At 36.6% G+C, this 26,075-nt stretch overlaps 1 protein-coding gene across 6 annotated transcripts in view; it reads right to left on the minus strand.

Moving 5' to 3' along the window:
* Positions 1 to 2,460: 2,460 nt before the first annotated feature.
* The window catches only part of AP3S1 (adaptor related protein complex 3 subunit sigma 1), a 47,140-nt gene continuing 23,525 nt past the window's right edge, over positions 2,461 to 26,075 (minus strand). The window contains exons 5-7 of one of the 6 annotated variants that reach the window (XM_075020460.1): positions 24,090 to 24,197; positions 14,627 to 14,769; positions 2,461 to 2,933 (exon numbers count right to left, since the gene is read on the minus strand). In XM_075020460.1, coding sequence (XP_074876561.1) covers positions 14,641 to 14,769; positions 24,090 to 24,197 — 237 coding nt within the window. In that variant the 3' untranslated portion in view covers positions 2,461 to 2,933; positions 14,627 to 14,640. Of the gene's footprint in view, positions 2,934 to 11,276; positions 14,770 to 21,022; positions 21,065 to 24,089; positions 24,198 to 26,075 lie in introns of those variants that run through there. The other 5 variants (XM_075020465.1, XM_075020463.1, XM_075020458.1 and 2 more) reach the window with 5 other exon arrangements.

Genomic DNA, 26,075 nt, shown 5'->3' on the forward strand with positions numbered 1-26,075 from the left:
AAAGTAATGCTTGGCTAAAACTGTCTGGATAGAACAGGTGGTCATTCCAATTCCAGGAGACAACGCACATGTCCAGCTGTGTGGAAAGGAGGAGACAAATACATTTACAGGTTCCAAATAAGGAAGGCTTCAGCTGGAAAAATGTCCCTGTTGCAACACATAACTGTCTCTCCACCCTTAAAAAACCTCAGGCAGATAATTTCTCCCTTTTGCAGTCATTCGTTTACCTCTATTTAACAGGAAATAATAGACTATCATGCAGCTGTCCGCATTCCCCTTGCAGTTAGGATAAATTGTTTTAGATTTATTCAGATTAATTTAGGACTAGAAATATTAGTACAGCTTTACCCTTCTCAAAATCCCATGTACTCATTTGACACTCCAACCAACCTGTGTTTTGTTTGCCTTCACAACTGCCGATCAGCTTGGCAATGGACCAAATCCCAAGTCAGGATGCTCTAGTGCTTAGTGAACCCTGAAAAGCACCAGGTCAGTGGGAGCTTCAGGGTATGCAACACCTTCCAGAATCACCTGTTTTGATGTCATGCATGTTGGCACCTTGTCATTGAGTGGTTAACAAGGGTATACTTGAGCACATGATATGCTCAGGAAGACACATCCTACCGCATATCGGTTGTTGGGCTTTTTCCAACACTTAACCTTCATTTCTCTCCTCAGCACCTCTAGAGATTGTCTTCCCATGCGTTACCCTGCTTTGGTGGACAGACTCTCAGAAGCCTAGCTCTCCGAACCCACTGGAGAGGACGCTGGGCTCTGAAATCTAGGCAGCAGAAAGGCACTCCAATCCTTTTTTCTTGTTTTAAATCTTGTTCAATATTTTGGTTTTTTCTGGACTCTGGAAGCCAATTCACATAAGTAGGTAGACAGAGACCTGCAATTCCTTATATTAAGGCAGAGCCTCTTGTTACTACATTCATCTACACCTGGGCAGATTATAGGCAGGGATTTTTTCTGTGTGAAGAGAGAACTTTAATTTAGATTACTTCTCTGAGGACTTTACTATCTGGAAACAGAAACTGCTACTTAGAAAAAACGAACACCAAAAACAGAGGCTCAAAGTTGCTTTATGAACCTAGGCTTCTGGCAATAGTAGTTAGTTGTTCAAATGCCTTTTAAACATCGCCTCACGGACCTTCCTGTCTTTCCACACACAGCCATATTTTGAACCACTTAGGAATGTTATAATTTGTTTGATATGGCCTGTGGTTTCTCAATGATGCTGAGCTTGTCATTGAGGTTACCCTGGGGAGACAGACAGATTTGTTTAGATCATTCTTTGCCAGTCTTTGCTAATCTTTGCACTCTTTAGAGGAGTTTGTGCAAATTGTAACATCTAAGACGCTTCCAGAATTACAGAAGTCCCAAAAGAATACAAAAGAGTACAAAAATGAATGGAGCAACACTGGCATATTTGATCACAGGGTTCAGCCCCCCATCCTACTTTCAGGACACTTTATGAAACTTGCACAACCCCTTAGTCCAGCTAAATAAATACTCAGTTAAATAAAGCTGGTCTAGCTTCACAGCAAAATCTAGCTTTCAGTTTCCATTGTTCCTGTCACAATGCTACGCACTGAGGTGCAAGGATGTTAAGGAAGCTTGTTTGATCAGTACTGCTTAGTATCAGAAATTTGCAGGTTTGTTGGTTTCCTTCCCAAAGTGCAGCTATACAGACTGATGGCTCCCATTGAGTCTGTGTGGAATCCTGAATGGTTGGCACTGCTGAAAAGTTCAACTCTGTATTTTGTTAAAGCTAGCATGATTTTTTTGAAACCTACATTCTTTATGGTCAGTGCTCTGGATTTCCTGATCCCACTATTTCCTGGTACCAAAGACTAAGGAAGAAAATCTGCAGATTGTATAACCTGGTTTGTAACCTCTCCCTACAACCTTCATAACCTATATTAAGCTGGAGGGATATGAAGAATGATGTAAAGATATAATGTTTTATATATACAAATAATGGTAACCATAAACAAAGACACCTTTCTCCCTGTATAACATTAACTGCCACTTGAAATTAAGAATCTTCTCTATCTTTTGAAAAATTAGATTTTTGCTATTGCATTATACAGAAAATAAAAATGCTCCACTTGTATTAGTTTGAAATGTTACATACTGAAACAATAATTTTTATAGTGGTTTTAATACAAGATAGATTGATGTATTGGATGTTGTATGTTTTCAAATGGAGAAAAAACATGCAAAATAAGTGAAGGTCAAATTTCTTGTGGTTAAACCCATGAAGTAAATAAAGAACATATTTTGTTTGTTTGGATCTTGGGGGAAGAAACTGTTTTTATGGTGGACTAGTGTATTACACTAAAGCAAGCACTGTAATGTATTGCATTTCAAAATCACGTATTTATAAGATAAGGAATGTACTGACATCCAACATAAACAGTCTCAGTAACAAAACCTTGAAACAATTCTGAAAAGTGAAAACTTGAAAAAATGTACCTTTATTTTCTAAATGATAACATACAAAGGAGGAAAAAAACCTGCACTGCATGTTGGCATAAACCTTCTTATGACCAGGACCTAATAGTGAAAATTTGTTTATCGTACATGATTTTCTTACATGAGTTTAATTCAGACTGATCATTCAAAATGGCTACATTTGAAATATCCTGTCTTGCTGAACCCCACTAACCTCCTCATGATCCAGGTCTTCATGATACAGTATTTTACCTTAATTCCCATACTTGTGTTTCACTAGGAAAATTGTACATCACCTTTATTGAATATGACTTGGCAGGTATTTTGTAAGTTTTGCTAGTAAAATTTAAATATATGGTAACTTAAGACAACTACAGTTCAGAGGTGGTTAGGAGGAGTGTCTGGAAACTTTTTAAACTTTGAAAATTGTTCCTTTTCCATTCAGGGAGAAAACCAAGATCCTTCAAGATTTCCTGCAAAGAAACAGAGAATGAGAAGCTCAGAGTAGAGAATAACATTTTGTTATTGGAACTACTATTTGACTGGAGAGCATCAGCAGTCCATGCAGTGATATTGCTTTGGGAGCTCCTTTGGTTTGAAGCAAAAATTGCATGTAGTGAACACCCTCAGCAAAAATTCCTATCAACTTTGATTCACTCATTAACATCTGTGGTCACATCTAATCACCATTTTCCAAACCCCTTATTTTGCAAAATTCCTAACCTGCTGAATTGATCTCTCTCTCCCAAGATAAACAAGCTGCTCTGGATTGATTTATGAGTGGTTGCATTCGGGAATTACTATGTGGTAGGGAATTACGACATTTCTAAATTAACAGTGGTGTTGAGTATGAAAATGCTATCCTCTGTGATCCACTGGAACACAAGATGGATCTCAATATTCCTAAAGGAGGAGTGAGTTAAGCTCATTAGTTTTATGAATACAAATAAACACAGTGTGTTTCTAATTATATCAGTGAGTCACAGTAGAGTGTGAATTAATAGGATACTTTTGTGTGCCTGAAGTCTGTCAACCTTTTCAAAAACAGTGTGCTTGCCCCTCTTCCTTTCCCCAAGCACAGCTGATCACTAAGCAGCATTAAGTCCATCATCACAGCCAGGACAGTTTAGGTCACAATCCTTAATCTCCTTTATATGGGGACATTTATACTGTCACTGCATAAGCGCTACACAAACAAGTAACACAGCCTCTTTGCTGGTTGTGCCAAGTGGTATGAGTGCTGTGTGTGGTGGATCTTAAGTGTAATACTACGTAAGCAGATCTGAAAACATCCCAGTCACACCTACTCAGACCATCTCAAGCTCAAAAACATTTAAAAACCTACTTCTCAGGGCTATCCTCATAATAAAAGGGACAGAAAAGAGAACAGATTTAAACAGTACACAAACTTCAAAATGGATTCAAGTATGATGGTCTTCACAACCTCTTATGGATCTACATTTTGCAGGCTATTACTTCTTCATTAGGGGCATATGATTTTTCAGATTAGACGTGCACTTTATACAGCTACAACTCTAACTTCCTGATTGCTTAACTTCTGTAAGATTCTGTTCATTAAGAAAATACAGGAAAGAGAACAGAGGTTACCTAAATTGGAAATTTTGTGTGCGTATCTGTTTTTTGGGGGCTGAGTTGTTTTAAACTGCAGAGACACCATGATAAATTTAGTTTAATTATGACAGTTGTGATTATTCCTCAGTTGCCACATAATGGTAGAACATGTCTACGCTGCATGGTCATCTCAGCAAACTCTCATGTAAGTACAGCTATGGTTTATTCAGCTTGGACAAAGCACTTTTTCGTGGTTAGAAAAAGAGTTTAGAGAAGTAGTAGGAAAAGAAATTATTGTAGTTTTATCTATCTATCTATCTATCTATCTAATCTCCCTCCTGAGCCCACTCCAGCACATAAGCTTAGAAATTTCACAAGTTAACAAATTTCCAGTAGATCTCTGACCCCATTTTCCTCCATAAGGATCAGCAATAACCCCCAGATCCCATCCTTGATTCACATTCTTCTTTCTGCTAGTCCCTCCACCCAAACAATTCCACAACCAGAAAGGCACATGCAATACCACTTAACTGTAAGTTTATACTAAAACAATGCCTTAATAAAAACAACACAACTTTTATGTATTCATTCCAAGACCAAGAAGTTTTATAGCTGTCATTTGGACCTGTACACTTTGGCAAATACACTAGCATAACTCATGCAAATTCTCTGGCATGGATAAAATTGATTTTATTCTGGAGCAATTACTGTGTTCACAGAATAAATGTAGTTTTGATATTAAGATTTCATTTATGGTAGAAAAGTCTGTCCACCTGGAGAAGACATTCCAGAGCAGTCTGAAGAGAAAATTGCCCCCATAGTCCTCCCCAGTGGCTTGATAGGATCCATAATTTTTATCCAGTCAAATGCTTCTGCAGCAAAGTCACAGCCCTTCCTGATTTTCTCATCAGGCAGTCCTCCAGCAAACTTCACCCTGTGCAGCAGAGTCTTCCAGTAGTGTCTTGATTCTTACTCTCCCACCCTACATTTGTGAGTCATCCTTCTGTTTTTTCTTCAGATATTTCTTCATATGCCCTCCATGTGCCTGTCCTCCTTCCCATGACTTTCTCCACCACCCCTCTCTCAAACTGTTTTTCCCTCACTGTCCTCAACTCCCATTCTCTCCTTGCCAAGAAACTCCCTTTTTCAGTTTCTACTCCCATCCCAAAGTTTTCTATTTCTTTCCTTTGAGTCCATTAAATTAATGGATTTTGTCAAAAACAGATTCTTGCCTGATTGCAAGCAAGGAAGCAATATGGCCCCTCAAGCAGAAAAAATGGCATTACTGTTGCCTCTCCAGCTAAAGTGGAAGTCTGCAGCTCCCTGTGTGTGCTGTGAGCCAGTGGATTAGAGGATCTGCCTAAATATGAAGCTGTGAGCCCCAGCTGTCCATCAGACCTCCTATAAACAAATCCTCCACTGGAACTGCCTCCCCAAAACTCTCACCTGCTAAATCTTTACAAAGAATAAGATCTCTACAAAAACTCTGAAGGAGGGGATAGATTATTTTTTTTTATACTGAAACCCAGAAACTCTAGGGAGGGGAAAGGTGAACAATTTTGTCAAGGCAAAGGAAACATATGGTGTAATAATTAACTTGAGGACAACATAAAATCATACTATAATTCATTTGCACTGGCCCTGTGCTGAAACTGTGTGCTGAACCGGTCTTTGTTTGGTCATTAGTCACTGAAACGCCCAAACCTTCGGCACAATGTTTGAATGTAATAAAAAGACTAAATAAGTGGAAAGCCACTGGCAGCACATCTTCTGGTGATGGACTGTCTCTCTCTTCTTTACTGTTCTCCCTAACTTGAAACATCCTGGATTCATCCTCCCTATTACTGTCCAGACACAGCTCTGTTTTTGCCATCCACTGTGGGGTGGGTCTGCAGCCTGAAGCCACAGCAGCACATCCTCGGCCCTCGTAGGCCTCTGAGCATCCTGGGGCTCCGCACAGTCCCCATCCGAACTGGAAAGAAAAGGGAAGGAAGAGCAATTGCATGACTGAACCACATGAAGCAGACAGACACACATACACTGTGCATTGCAGGGCTCATTGGAGACTGCAGTTTGCTTAGCTCTTCTAATGAATCCAGGCTTGGTGCAAATGGTGCCATCTCCAGCTAATGGAGATAAAATCCACAGGATCAACCTGGGAGAAAGTGTGTGCCTTCACTCTGAAAACTCACTTATAACCCTTCTCATCTCCATTAGCAATTCTAGCCCTTTCAAATGGTGCGATCTTTCCAACATATTTGAACTGCTATTTGGAATTTCATTGCTAAAAAATTATGAGGAAGGCCAGTGGGAATGACAAGGAGAGGCATTTGAAATTCCACAAGCGTGTCCTTCTAAGAACAGGTATGACTGCCACAGTGCCCATCAGTGAGTGGATGTTATACACCATTACAGTCAAACTCAGAGAGGAACACGTAATAGCTGAATTGCTAAATACACCTCTAAAGTATGAAACAACCTGTTATTTTTGCTGTTGTTTTTGATCAAGAGACTTTGCATTGCCTGTATGCTTTTAATTTTCAGTTGTTAGAAATCAAATAATATCTAAAAACTTAAAAAACTGGATACCAAGCAAACTTAAGTGACTTTGGAATACTGTTCATCCTTTCGGTGGATAGGAGAGAAATCTTAAAAGAAAATACCACTTGGGAATCTAACTCTTGGCACTGAAATTAACATACACGCTGAAGAAATCCAACGTTCCTCTCCATTTAGGCTATCATTTACTTAATAGGTAGTACTGCTAGGAGGGTGCATGAGTGATGCATGAAGCATCAGAAAGTGCACAAACATGGTATAAGTAATTGCTTGTTTGCAAACTTTTAAGATTATGTAGCACTTACTAAGAAACAGCAAGTTTTCTCTTTTCTCATATGCAAATCCATTTGCTCCCTTCTTGTGCCTTTCTCTTACTGCTTCCTCATCACTCATGCCAGCTTTAGAGAAATGTTTGTCATAAAAGTAAAATTAGACCAACCAGCAACTGTCAGAAAAAACACACATATTTTACAAGCAGTTTAAAGCTTGCTCCCTTTCTCTTTACCTGAAAAAGATCTCGTTTTGCAAAGGCTTGTCCATTTTCCTATATATATCAGTTAACCTAATAAATTATTTCACAACTCTGTCATACTTTTATCCCTGGGTTATAAAATAACCTGTTTCGTTCCTTCTTTTATAACCTTCCTCATCCTTTATTTTCCTTCTGGCTTTTATTTTGGGCAGCATTCTTTTTAAGCTGCTCTGCAAACTACCAGTATCTCTTCACCCAAGCCCTCTCCTGAATATTTCCCTCCTGGGAAACCTAAGTGAGATTTAGCAGGAAGCCCTTCATCATACATACTTATGAAAGAATGAATTTACAGTAACAACTTCATGCATGATGCAAGCCCTATTGTGTTTGTACCTTTCCACCTTCTCTTCCTTCATCCTACTACCTGTCTTACTATTTTCTTGGTTTTGGTTGGGCTAAAGTTAATTTTCTTCACAGTAGCTCATATGGTGCTATGTTTCAGATTTATGACCAAAACAGTGTAGGTAGCACACCATGTTTCAGCTATTGATGAGCACTGCTTACACAACATCAAGGCCTTTTCTCACGCTGTGCCTTCAGCAGCAGGCTGGGGGTGCACAAGAAGCTGGGAGGGGACACAGCCAGGACAGCTGTAATTTGGTTGTGCTGATCCACAATGCTTGGATATGAGTGTTTTAGTAAACTGCAATCTAACTTAAACTAAGAAGATACTAGAGTGGCATTTAATGACTTAAATGGGCCGTAACAGATTCCTAAGAACTGAAATTTCCACAGCCACAGGGTCTCATTTAATGGGCTGACACTTCTAAGCTTTTGCAATCTGTTGCGATGATGCCAGGAGGAAAAGGATGAGTGCTAACTACTTCTTACCTTGCTACAGTGACTATTTCCTGGGTGACTTGAAATTGTAGAAGTTCAGGCTGTTCCTACCTGCTCTTGTTTTTTTCCTGAAGATCATCTGAGCGACAGCACCTCTTGCTGGAGAGCTGCAGTTCAGGCCTTTTGTGGAGCCTCATACCACCTAGGAGAACTGTAACACCTCATGAGGCTTCCTCAGACAACCAGTCCTATACTACAAACTCAAATGTTACCCTCTGGCAAGAGGCTCTCATACTAACTTTCTCCCTCCTTCGCTTGCACCACGACTCCACCATGCAGTTCTATATAAGGGTTTGTCCCTAACATATCTGTCCTTAAGTGAGCAGGGGAAACCTGAACCAGGATGCAGATGCCTGTATTAACATATTTCTATATAGCAACATATTCTATATATCACCTGGGCAAACACAACTTGAATGAGTGCACAACACCTTGCAGAGGGACGGCAGCCAGAATATGCCCTGCTGGACTTTGCTGGAGGTATCTGTGATGATACCTGTCCTGAAAAGACACAAAAGAATGACAGACAGACAGCCCTCCCTGGTGAAGCAGACTGCAACAGAGACATAGGCAGGCGAGTCTATGACACATGAGATGCCAGGGTGTCTCAGGGAGGAACAGAACTATGAGTTCTGTCCTAGGGTGACCCAAACAATTTCTGACGTCAAAACGGCACCTCACCTGGGAACGGGATGGGTGTTTGAATCATGAAAGTTCTTTGCTGTCCTGACACACATTAGCACAACAAATTATTGTAAAGGCTATCTGGAATGCAGAGTCCATTCCAGTTCTGCTTCTCTCTATGCACTTTTGCAGATTGGTCAAATTTGTTGGGATGGACCTTTGGTGGAGATGTGGGTGTAACTTAACATGGCTACACCAAAGGCAAAAGTTTCTTAGATGCACACAGAGTACCGATCATACAGGTATTCCGCCGTACACAATGGGTCATGCAGGTACCCTGCAAACATCTGAAGACAGCTTCTGAAGTTCAACTTATGTCCCACAGCAACTCTGCTGGCTGAGTGCTGAAAATCGTACAACAGGGCCCATGGATTGGACCATGAAAGCTGAAAGAAAACAGGGATACACTCATCCATCCAAAGCAGCTCAGAGTCATCATTACAGGCCTGGTTTTAGCTTCAGCTGTGGTGACATGTTCAGAGACGATCTGGAGGGGGATTTGCTCCACTCCTGGTGCAGTCCTGTTGGCTGGCTGGACAGCAGAGCCAGCCCAGAAAGGGACACGTGGAGCCTGTGCGTGCTGCTGAGTTTCAGAAGAGCTAAACTGGGCAGAAAAGCAGTGGAATATGGCACAAGTGTGCCTGTCACTCTGCCTTTCAATATGGATGATGGATCAACTCAAATGCCTCTAGCACTCCAGCCACAGGTATATTCAGTCTGTGCAAAAAGGGGATGACTCGACCTCTGGTTCCTCCCTGGTCAGACCACACTGTCACAGCACTCCTAATGCACCACAAGGCCAAAATTTCTGCAGACAAGAAATGTGGCTGCTAAGCTGACATTGCAGTGTGACTACCTTTGCCATTCCATGCATGGAACAGAGGTAATAACATGACCTGAGCTCAGTAAGCATTTTGGGGTAAACACTGAACACCAAAAGGACAGATCATTTCCTTAACTGAAAAGAGGAAGAGTGATTTACAATTTGTTATGATAATCATAAAAGTAAGTAACGAAAGATTACCCTTCTGTGAAATTAACTGTTCACCTTTAGTCATTTTTGGCAGTACCTGGCTGCTTTCCTTGCTCCTAGTAAAATCATGAACACTGTGCAGAAGTTGAGAAATGTATTTTGTGCAAGACTTAGGGTCTGTTTTTCTTTAACAGACCTGAACAGACAATGATTTGATTTGTGACATTTTAATTTCCAGTTCCTTCAGTATTTTATGCCCTGCATATGCTGTAATTCAGTACCAAGGGGCTTTATAAGGTAACCCTTAGAACATTAGCAAGTTCCCATTCTGCTGTCAGGATAGGCCTAAATAAAACTCAGGACTAATTTTAGCTTTTATTGGAATGTGCTATTAGAAAGAAAAGGTCAAATGTGCTCACAGGAAGGCAGTGTCAGTTTGAGTTTCTGGCTTGAACCTGTTTCTCCCTTGCAACAAGGGACACTTTCCTCCACCCATTCCTGTCAAGCAGAATAAATCAGAGCAGCAACATCTGTTTAAGAGGAGGAATTTTGATACACTTGTAATGTTCTAAAATACTCCCTCTTCCCAAAATATATTCAAAACAGTGATTCACTATTCAGGGATGAGAGGTGAGTGCATTGACACAGTACTTGTACTGTCTGGGCTGTCAATACTGCAGACAGCATTCTCAGCTGATTCTAACATGAGATTCTTCTCTTTTAGTGACAAAGAGTCAAAAGATTTTTTCAGTAGTACTCATTGCCCCTGCCCCAGTGGGAAAACTAGCTGGTCCATTTCAAGCCTATGGAGGCAGCTGGGAATACCCAGTCACTCTGTGGAACTTTTATCCTTTCTGCCCTTTCTCCACTTCTTTAGAAGAATCCATCTTGCAAGAAGGAAGAAAATAATCTCTCTGCTCCACATGGGCCTTCAGAGAAAGTCTTTGGCTCCTGAAAGGCATATGCTTCCAACACCTTTCTTCTCAATACTTGAGAGGGAGTCTCTACCCCAGAAAAGAATTTTTCTTCTCAAAGACAAAAAAAAAAATTACTTGCCAGAACTAGCAGTTGCTCTCAGGGGCTAATCAGAACTAATCTTCTCCTCATTACTAAGTTTCACAATAAATATCTCTGAATTTAAAAGGCATAATTCATAGAGGGAGACAGAGTTTGGAGATAAGCAATCTGAACTGCCACTACACCCAAGCCTCAAACGTGCTTTCTGAGGGCACTTCACCCTGCATCCCCAGAATACAAATAAATGTGGAAAATACTTATCTTGTGGAATATTGAGACAAGTAACCACCTGTGATACAGGGACTTTCTGACAATAGATAAACAGGAGGTGTACGGAAATGCAGGAAAAAAATTAGTTCAGACATCCTGGAGGCTTAATTACTAATTTGTATTATTAATGTTACAAAGTTTCCTTAAAGTTATCTCTGTGCATGATTTATCAAGGACTATCAAAGAGTAGTACAGATAATACTTACTACAGTTAAATTGCTATGATCACATGAAAAGGTTTCTCCCCAGAGAATTTCACTAGCAGAGAAACTGAACTGAATAGAAAAGAAAACCTCATGTGGGAAACCAACATGAGGTGTTGTGTCAGATACCGTAAGTACCAAACAGTCTCAGCTACTGTTTAATAATGTTTTATTTGCAGTTCTAAGAAATGCCCAGAATTAGGAAAAATGGCTTTCAGTGATTCATTTACACATGCTGGCATTGTGATGATCACTTAAAAGGCAGGCCATATGGAGGTGGAGTATTGCAAATTAGTTGCCTGGCTTCTGCAGCTGAAGGATGACCTCTTCTCCTTTTCAACAACAGCTAGCGCACAAGACTGATGTTATATATAAATATATGTACACACAGATATATATATATATGTTAAGGTGGGGGGTTTTGCAGTTACAAAAGCATTAAAAACATTTAAATTATATTCAGGAGTTTAATAATTTACAGCCCACAGCTTATTTTCATTTTAAATCCTAAGCAGTAGTTAAGAGGACACTGGTGAAATAGGACAAAGAATTCAAAAGGCACATCATTCTCATGAAGGTGATGAATACAAGCAGATTGGCACTGTATAAAACCTCTGAATGTCTGCAACACAAGGTAAGCCCTAGAAGGTCAAGAGTAAGAATACCATTTCTGTCACTTCTATCAATCAAGTACCCCATCTTCCTCTGACTGGTTTTAGTTTAAGGCCTGGCAGGGTCAAATGACATGGTAAGAGAATACTATCTCCCCAGGCAAACTAAAGACACTCCTCTGGCAAAGGGGTGGCAAATAGGTTCAGCTACCCTGAGGAAGCCCACATTGTCATACCATCTGTTTTTATTTAAGAAAAAAATACTACTATTCAGGCTTTCTGTACGGTACCTCTTCTGTGTGAGAGAGAATTTGTTTTGAAAGGAGTACAATTTTACTGTGAAAGTCTGATAAAGAATTTCTTCCCATCCAAAGATTTTCTGAGTAAGGAAGCTCCAGTTGTTAGTCACAGCCTTGCATTAAATATTTGCTGACCAGTCAAAAACAGAGAAGCTTCTTCAAAAGTCTGGTGTCTATGGAAAAGCTGTTCAGAGAATCTTTTCCAGCACAAGTCATGTTGTCAGGTAGGAAAATGGCAGTATAAACAATAGTAATGCAAAACACAAAACTTTAAAAAAAAAAGCTTTAAAATAGTCACGTAATTTTTAAGAGCCAAGATCTAGGTTCACTGAAGTTAATGAAAGTTTGGTTACTGACAGATAAGAGATGAGAAATTAATCTGAAATATGCTTCACATCAAGATGCATCTCAGACATATCTTCTCTAACGATTTGGAAAAATGTTCGATTCAAATAAACCCAGAAAAGATTTCTCTGCAAGGAATGAAAAATCTTTTAACTACATAAGCTTACAAATCTGAACGTGAACTAGACAAAAAAAAGTGAGACAAAAATAGAGGAGCTGGAAGAATTTCTGAAATTGTGAACTTCTTTCACAAATAGCCAGAGGAACTCTCTGTAGGTCAGAGTACCAAATGTTTCAAAATTTCCTATTTATCCTTCGGCAGCAGCACTAACTAAATCCTCACGGGGGAACAATGCGGAAAATTTGCAACATCTTTAGTTTGAATGTCACATGGTCTATGCATTAAGCAGAAAAACAAAAGTTGGCAAAGGCAGGTGAAATTATAACAGTTGCAGATTTGTACTAAGCTGTCTAATTTGGGAATACTAAAGAATACTCCATAAGGAAAAAAAATGCTGCACATTTCATTCTCTTTTCAGTGGAAGGAAATGAGAAAGCTGCAGTTTTCTACTTAAACCCTACCTCAAGTTTCCTGAAACCTTAACCAAAGAAAATTAATTTGGAAGAATAAATATTCTTTTCAAGAGGTATGGAGAGAACAATCCTGTTTTCAAAAGCATTTATAAAATAGTGTTACTTGATGGTTATTAAATGTAATATGAACAATATACATGAAATTTCTTACCTCCCCCCTTAATAAATACATTAAAATTCCTTGGACTGTATCAGATTTTCTACTTCAAAAGTAATTTCTCTTTCTTTTTTTCTCTCTCAAATGGTCTCAAAAGGCACCACTGATAGTTACCATGGATGAAACAGAGAACGTGATGTGACTCGAAGTTTATCTTATGGGGTATGTCTTAACATTCAACTCAAAGGAAAAGAATGCTTGGTTTACATCAAAACCAAATTCCTGAAGTAACGCAGGACCTCTCAGACTAGCCCTGAAATGTGTTATCCTTGATCCAGTATCACTGTATTTTCATATACAGTATTAACTGCATACTTGTTTGGAGAAGAAAACTTTACAGAAATTCTTAAATATCCCAATGATAGTTTTATTATTCATTTAAACAGACTTGTACATCACACAGAGCTTAAAAGCATGATTATAAAAAACAATCACTACCCCCCTTTATTTTTTTTTAAATCACAAAAGAGTTTAAGAGCTGAGCAACTTACACAGAGGTGATAGCACTTAGATTTTCTGAGGTCTTGACAATACTAAGTATCTCATAAATCTAATTCTCGAAGTAGAGAATCACAAACGTCACCAGGCACAGAGGCCCTATTAAAGTACCCTCATTTATCTTTCCAGAGTGCCTTTCTTTATCACATTACTTGATACACTCACATTTACAATTCTGAGCTGCCCAACCTCCTCAGCCGATTCTGTACTCGTCACAACACACAGAAATTGCAGAGACCCTTTTTCCCAAAACAAAGTCAGACCATCAGGGAAAGTCTATCAGATTGTGTAAGTATCTTCTCAACACCAACATGTAAACAGAAGTCATTGGGTCTTCAGTAAAGGCAGTTTTTCCTTCTGAATAATAATGAAGAGCTGTTGTGAGAAGTGTAAAGAGCCAATATGTTCAACACAATATCCCCATGTAATTCCTTCAGAGATTAAACTACAACATTAATGCTTGCTACAACATTATTTATATATAGTCACTTGGCTCCATGAATAGGAAATAACATGATTTATTGCAAAGAGTAGATTTCAGAAAAACAGGTATTTAGAAGTCCAGGTTGTTATGATTTTATTTAAACAAAATAAGAGTTTAATGTTTTCATGCAACATTTGCACTGAAGTCTTAAATAATCATGACAAACAGCAGAAGTAGTTAAGGAATGCACTAATTATAGACCTTAGTGAATATACAAAAAACCTCAGCATTTTAGGTTATACAAAGTAAATAACGTCTTTAATACTTTCCCAAAATACTGCAGCAGCCGAGACACAGTGATATGCCTTACAAGGGCATAGGAATGTAATTTAGAAATCACACCGGAACTACCCATTTCCTTTAATTTCACAAACAAGACAAAAGCAACATTCAACCCCACACACTGATTTTTCAACTTATGTCTATACAGTACCTTGAGTCTTATCCAAATAGTAAAAGTTAGACATGTCATTTATTTAGTAAACAATTATGCAGTAAATCTCTATTACATTTCTTCCTTGGTTTTACCTGGAGTAGCCATGTTATTTAAAAGAGGGCAGGTTTGGCACTTTTATACTGATGTCACCAATATTAATATTTCTTGGGATCTCTGGCAGATTCATATTCTTTACAGCTGAAACAGCCCGGGCTGGAGCTCCTGCTAAACCAGCCTGTATATAAAGTGAGGAAAAATGCAAGTCAGGCAAAGCTGATCACAAAAAGATTAACTAGCAATATACACAGACAACTAACTTTTCAAGTATTTCCATGGTTACACAATCAGAAAGACCAGATGGTAGTTGTGTTTGGAATGAAATGGGTTATTTGAAAATATTAAACCAGAAGGAGAAAACAGTTCACACATTCCTTTTTAATATGGTAAGACATGTAATGTCAACTTGATGGAAAAGTATGCAGGGAGGAATAGGAGGCTTATCCAAGCATGTGTAATGTATAGGTTATAAAACAATCTTGAGGAATTTGAAGTCCAATGTGCTGTCTTTGTCTCTTACCTATTCTAAAAGTTCACATGGTTCACAGCTGACTAACACTGGTTATAGGTTCAGAATATGTAACCTCAAAGTAACAAGCTACTGAATGTCAGTTGAACCATATTACTTATCTAAATGAATGCGTATTTAAAAAAGGTTTTTCAAGGTGGCTTAGCCTAAAATGAAAAGGATAAATACCTTGCATTTGTGGATGATAAAGAGCATGCAGAGAGATCATTTATATAGACCAACTGGAGTAATCTGTTGTCCCACAGTATCTAATTATATGCTAACATATTTGTAGTCCCCAGGGCACACGGAACATTATATAATAACCTTGTTATGCGAAATTAAACACTGAAGTACTTATTTTGTATTAAAGACCTATTGTATGTAGTCTCTCTTCATTTAAAGTCAGAGCCTTTCTGTATAAATATGCAAGTTTTACGATATACAAGTAAGTTCATCACTGACTTCCATTCAGTTCTGCCTTTTAAATAAAATAACTGCTGGGTTTACACACTAGGGCATATTACTGAAATGCTAACCAAGATTGACAGTTCAGAGATCAGAAGACATAGAGAACCTGATCCTTCCTTATTGCTTCTGAAGCATACCTCTTCAAAACCTTAGTATCACAAGGACTATTAAAAAAAGGCCAATAATTAAGTTATTACTGTATTTGATGCTGTGTAGAAAAGGTACTATTCATTTTAAGTACGGAAATGTTTCTCCTAAAAGTTCAGACTCTATGTGTATTTAGAATTAGCTGTGTGGTTTTACTTCAGGCTTGCCACAAAAGTGTAAAAATAATTTTTGTTCTTGCTGGGGAAAAAACCAAAAAGCCTAGAAGATTTTAAAAACAGAGCTCTTAATTGCAGAAAAAGACATTATATTCCAAATTCTGGGAATATGTAAAAAAATTAACTCTTTGATGTTTTAAAAGTAGGATTAAAAATACTTATAAAGAATAAAAACCACAAAGTGATTTTTCAGAACTACTACAGTTTTAGACTGTGGCATCTTGTAGGCCCAGTAAAAAGGAGCATTCCACAAGAAACAAAGCAACATGCTAAGAACTGGTTAAACAAAAGACTAAACTGGTAGAAATGAAAGATCTTTCATAAATAAGAGTGTCAAAGACTGAGGAAACCAGTGCATTTGCAGATAAAATAATTCTGAGCAAGAAATACAGCAAAACAAAAGAAAAAAGTCTGGAAAAATTTGTCACATTTGATTATTAAATAGTGTTGGTAGGTGACTACTGCCCAAAGCATAACCTTTTCAGATTCTTGATTTTCACTGAAATTCGTTGCAATTATAAATACTGAGGAGTACACCTGACTTCGTGGTGTCCACCTGCACTATTGTACAAAAGGAGACAGACACTTCATATACTTCTCAGATAACAACTCTACTTTTTGAAGGCTATCCAAAAAAATATTTTATCCCTTTTACTGCTCTCTTATAAGAAATAAATGTACGGACAAATTAAAGTAAGATTTCCACTCGAAATCCTACCTACTGTTCTTTTCGCTTCAAAAACATAACCCATAGTCAAAAACAATTAAAGTTTCCAATTTTGAACTAACTCTTTTATATCACGTGGAAAGGCTATAGCATCATAAATTCCTAGATTTTAGTCACAGGAGGATTCCCAATACCAGGAACAGAGACCAGAAAGCCATGAGTCATCTGTTATAACATCCCCCTTCCAAACACTTATATACGAGACATGCCAAAGTTGGGAAGGGCATGTGGGGGTAGAGGAGAAAGCTCAGGAGATCTTATATCTCTAATGCAACCAAATAATTTGCTCTCAGTTTGGCCCTGACACCATCCAAAGTATTGGTTCTCAGAAGTACGGACTAAGTATAACTAAAAAGGTACAAAAAAAGTATTTTCAAAGCCTCTTTTTCCTTGGTTTCCTTTAACATCACCCAGTGTATCAGGTCATTCACTTCAGAGGCTGTTTCAACTGCAATACTTTCATGAAGGGGAAAATCTGGACCTAACTCTAGTAATATTAAGAAATGCAAGTATCCAAAATCTGCACCCCTGAATCTGCAGTATCTTAAAGGAGCAGTATTAGACACTGCAATTTCTTGCTATTTATTAAAAAACAGTGCAGAAGATAATGAAGCTACTCAACACTGTCCTTTTATATTTGAGAACTTGGAAATACTAATTTGAAATCAGGAGGTAAATACCAGTGAAGTTTTATCAGATAAAACAATAAATGCATTTCCTTTTTATTTGGTTCTATCCTTGAAATTCTATACTCAGTAACTGGAGAAAAATTCTTTAAGCAAAACCAGAAGTGGGGCAATGTAAACTGTTTTCCATAGAGAAGATGAAAATACTAATAAAGTAGTAACAAAAGCAATGAATTATACAATTTGTAACTGAAACAATGGGAAACCAGAAAAATATTGTAAGTGATGGACATGGTCCACACAAACAGGCATGGCTGGCAATTCAAAAGAGAGATGCCTTCTAGGTGACTAGGATGGAGATTCCTTGCCCTAGTTTAATGAAAGTTAATTATTCTTAATGGACAAATAAAAGTTTTAGTATAACTGGTCATTATTTTTACCTACCTGCAGCTATCCTCTTTACACAGACTTACAGTCCCTGCCTCCCGCCCCAATGGCATAGGATACAATGGAGACACAATTGAGAATTATTTAAAATACCACAGTTGACATGACCCTTCCACCCCCCTATACAGTCATGACTTTCAAGTCACATTTCATGAGGACCATTCTGGATGAGAATCAGCAAATATCCCTGACAAAAGTACTGCGAATTTCAGATTACCTCTTTTTTTGCCAGTGAGATTGTCTTTCGCTATCATATGCTGGAGTAGAGGTTTTCAAACTATTACATTCTCTTCTCCTGTAATTCTCTACATTAAGTGAGTAGGTTTGTAATTCAATGTATACACCATATGCATAGCAGAATGCTATTTATCATGATTAATGTCAACCCTATCAAGCACAATACAGTCATACAGTATTTCTAAGAAAGAGCAAACAGTTCATGAAAAAAATGTTTAATGGATAAAATGACTGAGAAGTACTTAAACTCCCGAACTGGGTAACTAATACATTATTTTAAACACTATTATATCTGAATGCCTTAGCACTCCTTTTCAGCATGTCAAACAGTGAACTAGTATGCAGTCCTTCCATTTATTTACCATTTCTTTTACAGAAAACAAACTCTATTTACCAAAACAAAAGTACTTCAAGAAGTACTTCCAGCCCAATATGCTTTTAAGTAGTTTTATAGAGGTACCTGATTAAAAGAGCCATCACTGTAACACTGAACTGGACAAGTTTCAACTGCCCTTTTTATCAAAATAATTCAGCAGGTAAGTTGGTGAGGTGCAAAGAAAAAACTGTTTCACTTGAAAAAAAACAAAACACGTAGCAAGCTTTAAACATGCAGTGACTGATGAATTGTCTGTCACAGCGAGCAAATGACTTAAGCAAGTGAAAATGAAACTTAAGACATATTAATGAAATTTCAGAAATACAACAGGAATAGCATACAGCTGGTACTACAATAAGCCAATACACCACATTTTTGCCACAGCTGCTTTGTATTCTCAATTTCATTTGTTATTGAAGGTTGTACTTTAAAGTTGAAACACTGTATATTAAAATTTTAGGTTCAGTTACTGTAAAAAATGCTTGCAAACATGTTCATGTACTTTTAGAGTGAAAGAGCAATGCCACTTATGCAAAACAATAATGCTATTTTAAAGACTGAAATAAACATTTAATAACAGAACTTTTATTCTACTGGTCCTAGTCTATCAAGTGAGAAATATGAGCTGCTGTTAGTTTACTTAGGTCATTATTTATCACTATAGGAATCAATTATTTTCATTCTTAACATCACCCTTTCTCATAATGCCCCACTGATAACTCTATATGAAAGTGATCCCAGAAACATTGTTTTACTCTTTAAAATGAAATTCAGATCATTTGGAAAAATTATTGCACATCACAAATGTAGTTTGCACAGACAAATAGGAAAAAAAAAAAGATTCAAACCACCATCCCAAACAACTCTACACAAAGCTAGCTATGACTAAAATAAACATATAAAAATATACAGCCTACTGGAAAACAAAATAATGAAGGCTAACGCTTTGCAAAATAAGCCACCCTTTTCCAGATATTTTGGAGGTACTAGGACCTCTCTGCTGCTGGTGTTTCATACCAGTGCTTCTTTCCAGAACAAGTATGATTTCAAAGCAGCAGCGTTATGAAATCATGAAAGGATGCAATACATAATATAAAGGAATGATCATGTCGCCTGCTTATGAAGTTAAATAAATGAACATAATTAGAGAAAAAACAAAATGAAGTCTGCAAGTATATCAAAATGAGGCCAAACAGATAAGAAGACTTAAGACATACTCTTAGAAATTTTAAGCACTTGAATCACAAAGAGAGTAATGGATGAGAATGATTAATTATTTGTTTATTTGTTTTTCATTGCCAGACCCAAAAATAAAAACAGAATATGTGTGAGCAGAACAGAGAAAAAGAAAAGTAGTTTTGCACAAGTAAAAAAAAACAATAAAAACAAAAAAACCCAAACCCCCAAAACCACAACCAAACCTGAAATCAAGCTCCCTACTATTGCAATGAAATACAGATTACATGTTGTAAGTGTTGACATATTAGGCAGAGGAAGGTCATTTGCTTGATTTTCTTCCTGTGCTATAGCATACTTCAAATTTAGGTAAAATCTTTCATACTACCCAAAAATATTTTTAGCTAATGCTTTACAACTTAGTGCTATTAAATCCAATTACAGAATTATATTTGTTAAATCTTAAAGGTATTAAATTACTTTATACTAGAAAGATCATGTAAGAATTTAAGAGCAAAGCTATTAATAAATTAAATAAACTTCATCTGCTTAAGATTCCAGCTGTTTAAAATACCTGCAGTTTGAATACACAGATACTTAAAATGAGTGGAAATGAATTTTGAAGTACTGCTATTAACATTGACTGACATTCAAACTGTTGAGCTGAACTAAATGTTTCAAACAGCAAATGATGGGGGACAACAACCATAAACTGAACTTCAAACATACATTTTCCTCCTCCTTTTTCAGTTCCTTGTTAATATTCATGTTCAGTGACTGCAGTTACCAAGATATCTTAAAGCAAAATCCAGTGATTCAGCAAACGTACATCTGAAGTTGAGTACATGCTGACAGCCGTTCTCATTTTATGTTTGATATACATAAGGTCGAAAGATCAACTTTGGTACTTCTACATCATCTTTACAAATTGCATTGATAAATTTATTCTGTATGTATAAAACTATTTGAGTCTGTTGGTTTTGATGGGAGTTTTTTTAATGTTTTGTTCACCTGAAACTTATTCTGAAACTTCTCTTTGCAAGCAGGTAAAAGTTCTTTGTTCTCATTTGGAAATACTAAATGGTGAAGCAAAAGAGTTCATATTACCTATTTTAGATTATTAGGTACAAAATTCTCCCAATAAGGAAGCTATTTCTATTATGTGACCACATCATATTTTGTTATCTGTGTGTTCAATTTTTATTCAGATTAGTTTTGCAGGTTTTTTTGTTAATATTCATACAGGTTCATACTCCTTTGTTTCTTAAACAATGATACAAAGAAAAGTTAAATTCTAAAATGCAGGAAGAGAAATAAAATAAAAAATATGATGTCAATGGAAAGCTAGTAAAATACACTATAGCCAATAAAAAGATGAGGGAACTACAGGAAGAAACTAGCACAAAAAGTAGGCTACAAGGACTAGTATGGGTATTTTTACACATAATTTTTGAGTCTGGCCTACATAATTTATTGCCTTTGACATCATTTTGCTTTCCCTTTTTGTTAAAAGTACATTTTTTCTAAAAGTCAGCAATACCTTTGTCTACCTGTCCTGTCTGGGAGACTGAAAGATAAAGGTCTGTAAGAGAGAAGAATGGAAAGAGCTAGAAAAGATCAGGAGGTTCGGAAAAAATGAGGTCCAACTTAAAAGTCTAAATCACACGCAGTTGAACACTCCAAATAGAGAAGAGGTAGCCCAGGTTTACCTACAATACTTCCAGAGGCTCTGGATAAAATCCCAATGACCCCTTTCCCAAAAATTCCCTCCCTTAATGACAATGATCCTTTGGCTTTAGGAGGATTGACCAGAAATCCATTCACACATAAACACTAAACTGAAAGGTAGGGAAATGCATTTAAGACAACATTTCTCAGGGTAGAAATAGAATTTCCTTTGTAGCCCAACCAAGCAATGTAAGAGCTGAATCAGAAATCAAAGCTAGGGACTTCCTCATAGTCGTTTAAATAATTAATCTCTGTTGAAAGCATTAACAAATTCTTTGAGTTGGTAAATTTGCTCAGATATTTCAGAATTTAATAAATAAATTTGATCTTCTTCACTAAATTCTAACTGAAAGCCTGTTTAAAAACTTAATATGTACTTAAATAAATAGCTGATGTCAAATGGCTAAATTTTGTATATTAGGGAAGCCAGGTGGGCACAATACAAAATTTAAAATACTTCTGAAAATGTAGCTCAGTTACAACTTCATTAGCTTCATCATTTCAGCTATAAAAGAAAAGGCAATTTAACCTTAAAGCAGCTATTTTATGGATGCAAGAACTATGACAGGAGTCTAACAAGCCAAATAGACTAAAACAAGAGTGCTGTGGCATAGGTGGTAGTCCTATGAACTACAGACTATACCAATAATTTCTAAATTTTAAAAATAATTAATTTTTTTAAGTTAAAGGAACTAAGAAGATCCACTAGTTTTGATTTCTTAGTGACCAGCATTCAGAAATATTATTAAGATATTACTGATTTTGATTTACATGAGCTGGATTTGCGTGTGTCTTGAAAATACATGTTCAGGAAAGACATGTTGAAAGATTTACAATCTTGATCAAAAAGACAAAAGGAAAAGAAATAGCAATCAGGAAATTTCTGTAGATATACATGAAACAAATGATTAATGATCTGAGGAAATATTTACCAGGTATTGTGAAGTATCTCAGCATTACAGTAACTGTTAAATTTGAAAAGAAACAGTCACTGAACTAACAAAAAAAAAAAGCATTTGTGGTGAGCAGACTGTGAAATGTTCTACTCCATCCCAGTCACCAAGTGTTTTAATTTATCACTGCTACTTCTTTACCTTCTATAATTCATTGCTGAATGTAAAGGAACAAGTTACTATTTGCCTTGCACGTGCTCTGAGCTCTACATGTTTTTTATATCTTCTACCACCTATTTTTATACTAAAAGCATCTTAAAAGAAAGAATGACTTACTGATGAATAATAGAAAACAGGAAGTATTGCAGCTGGGCTGCAATTCAGCTGCATTGAATCCATATGTTTAGGATGACTAGTCAGAGACTGGTCTACAGTTGATTTGGTAACAGAATTCACATAATTAAGAATAAATACCTTAATTAAACACTTTTAGGTAAAACTGATACGCACATAATACACAGTAGAACATTGCTGCTTAGTAAGTTCATCTTTTGGGACACTATGTTAGTTTTCCATCAAATAAAGAAAAATGTATGTATACAGAAGTTATTCAAATATAGTAAAATTTATGTCAATAATTCCAAATATTAATCTCTGTGATCAATGGCTCATTCTGAGTTTGAGAAAAATGTTAAAATGAACATTCTGAACATCTTCATAATCTACAATAGAATCCTTCTGGATGTATATTGCTATGCACTGCATCATATTGTACCTAGCTTTTTCCTGTTTTTCACACAGTGTTGTCCTGTTCTTGGATACAGTTTGGAAATTGTGCAAATTGGACACTAAATGTATTAAAAGACTCTGAGGTGGTGCAGTGTGAGATAGCAGAATTAGGAGAATAGTATACATTGTACCACAAAAAAGCTGAACAATTTATTTCTCTCTGTTGCACTTAAGTTAAAACTAGTAAGTCCTTTGGGTCTTCTCCTAAAATGTCATTTAGTTCATATTTATGCCACCTACAATATTTCAAGCTACTCAGCTGAGTTCAACTTTAGGAACAGTCTCCAATTTAAGCAAGGGTTTGTTTAGAAATTTGAATATTACACTTCCAAAATCAGATGATGTGTTCTTCTGTGAAATTACTCTCATCAGGAAGAACCAATCACAGACTCAGCTAAGATGTACTAGTAGTATTTTGCTTACAAGGCATGTCTGGTGATGTTAAAGGAACAGTAACGTACTATGTGATAGCTAAAGTAATTCTAAAATCCTTTTAGTTAGAAAGTTTCTTTCCTAAACACAAATTCAAAAATTGTTGAATTGAAAAGGGATTTCCACAACTTACATGAGTGTCCCTCACTTAGACTGTTATGGGCATATACAAAACAATTTTCTCACTCGAATCTACTCAGCTGAAGACCAAATGTTCAGATTTCAAAAATGGCAGAATTTGTATTTAAAGTGTCTAAAATTGGGATTTTAATTCTATCTAGACCATTTCAGTCCAATTAATTATTTTGTGTTGCATTATTACTGTGACACTAAATATGCTGCAATTTATTTCAGGTGCTAGAAACATACTAGCAGACAGGAATATGTAGTCTTTGTATACACACTTTGGTTCTTTATCTCATTTCATTTAAGTGTTATTAAGTGTCACTAGTCCAGCATAATAAATACACTGGAAATAAAAGACTTTCTACAAGAGAAACTTAGAGAACTACAGAAGTATCTCAATAGCAATGGTGCACAATGCTATCAGATACAAAAAGCAAAAACTAATTAGCAGTGACTCTAAGCAATTATTACTTATGATGTAAGGTACGACATCCTAACCTAATGATACATTGTCAATTTTTAGCTTTATAAGCAAGAAGCTGTATATAGTTTGCTGCTGAAGGACAAACAGCATTAGATAGCATGCATTTACTACAACCATGTTTTTAGTTTAGAAGCTACACGGTATGTCACTCTTACCTCAGATTTCTCCAGTTTATTTTGAGCATCAATCTGAGTCACAATTTCATTCATGTTGGTCTCCAAAACCATTCCACCCATGACCATTTCGGCCAATATATTATGGACCTAAAAGAGACCAAAAGAAAATTTTAAAATGCAAAACTTCCTACACGCATCTGGACAGATGATATCTAGATTCCTCAATACAGGAACACATATATTCAGTAAGTCACTTGATTAATGTCAGCAATTTATTTAAAATCTTTTGGGAACAAAGCTCATAACTTGATGTTCATTTCTCCAGTACCTTCTTTGCTCATAGTTCCGTTACAAACTCATCAGCTATACCACTTTGCTTATCAATGCTAGAAGAAACTTCCACATTGATCTTTCTTTCAGTACCTATTTTCTATTCAAGGACTACGGACAAGACTTCTAATTAGCATCAATAGTAGCAACACCTCTAAGGAACAGGTTCTACAAGATTAAACAAATTGCTCACAAATAGATGTGCAAAAACTACTTTGGGCTATAGCAATGAAGGAAGAGAGACATAGTGATGCTCACCCACCATGGGTACCAAGGCTAGGCTTAGAAGTAGAATTAACATAACCTGAGCTGACCCATACCTGAGCTACAGCGTAAACAGGGGGTCTTCAGCATCTAGTACTAAGATTGACAGCTAGGACTCAAACTGAAGGACGACATAAGCCAGCTGCAGACATTAATGAAATGGGCATGTCTAAATATCCCTCTTCCCTGCAACCCTGATTTGGGGTTGCAAGCCCTGGTTCACAAATCTCTGCTTCAGAGTCTGTATTTGCACTGTATCTAAAGACTTATTTTTTTTTTTTTAGAAGGCATGCTTCCACATACTTTCTAGTAAAAATCCAGAGTTACTATGTAATGTATAATATTTTAATCCCCTTATAATTCTGAAGACAAGGAACATTTTATTACTTTTCTGAAATAAACACATGGTACAGTCTGATACTTTAAAGCATAATTCTGCTATTATTTTGGATATTCTTGCAATCTCCCTGTGCATCAAGGATAGAGGTAAATCTCTAAATCAAACAATTCTGAAAATGAGTTGCAAGTAGTTTATCAAAAACCACCACACTTCCCGTTTTTGTGCCATACTTCAAAAACAAAATTGAAGAGTTGTTTCCTTGATAAATCATTAGTACATTTCAGTAGAAACTTACAATCAATGTGTTTAAACGGGCTGAAAACACCTCTTCCTCTCTGCCTATTGCTGCTGAGTAGAGCTTTAAGAATCAAACACTTAGAGGAAAGATTAACAATCCTTACTGAGCCACTCCTTACTCCTGGCATATGTATGTCCCCTCGTAACATAGCAAGCTAAAAAGCATAATATAAAAGTGGTGCCGAATAATTAATTATCCTGGCTTGTTATTAGGTGAATTTAAAAGCTTTTTAGCATCACAATCAGAAAAAAAAAAAAAGATAAAAACATGGTAATTGAAAATTATTTTAATCTACACCAACAATCCAAATGCATTGAAAGACATCGCCAATATTCACCTCTTTTTACTGAAAACTTGTTTTCACTTATAGCATAAGGAAACAGTTTGTAGCTATTACAATATGCATAGCCACCAAAAACAAAACATAAAAACTACAAAGGTCTTCATAATACAGTATTTATGTGGTGATTTTGGTTCTATTTTATTTTATCAAGAATTTACTAAAGCAAGTATTTTTCACATGCTATGAAATTTAGGGTTTTTCCTTTCCTATTTTCTGGATGGGCATTATAAAGACTTATAGAAGGACTAATAAATAATTCATGGCTCCCTACACAAGTGGAAAATTTTCTGGCTAGTCTTATCTAATCTGAGCATTTATTATGAAGTGGTTCTTTCCCATCTCTCAATAAAAATACAGCATAAGAGTGCAAATACCATCACTTGCTACTGCAGATTATAGATTTGGGTTTTATTTTCTTTCTAAAAATGCACCTGGCTCCAAAACAGCAAC

The sequence above is a fragment of the Buteo buteo genome, chromosome Z, assembly GCF_964188355.1.
Source record: "Buteo buteo chromosome Z, bButBut1.hap1.1, whole genome shotgun sequence".
In the NCBI taxonomy this organism is placed as follows: domain Eukaryota; kingdom Metazoa; phylum Chordata; class Aves; order Accipitriformes; family Accipitridae; genus Buteo; species Buteo buteo.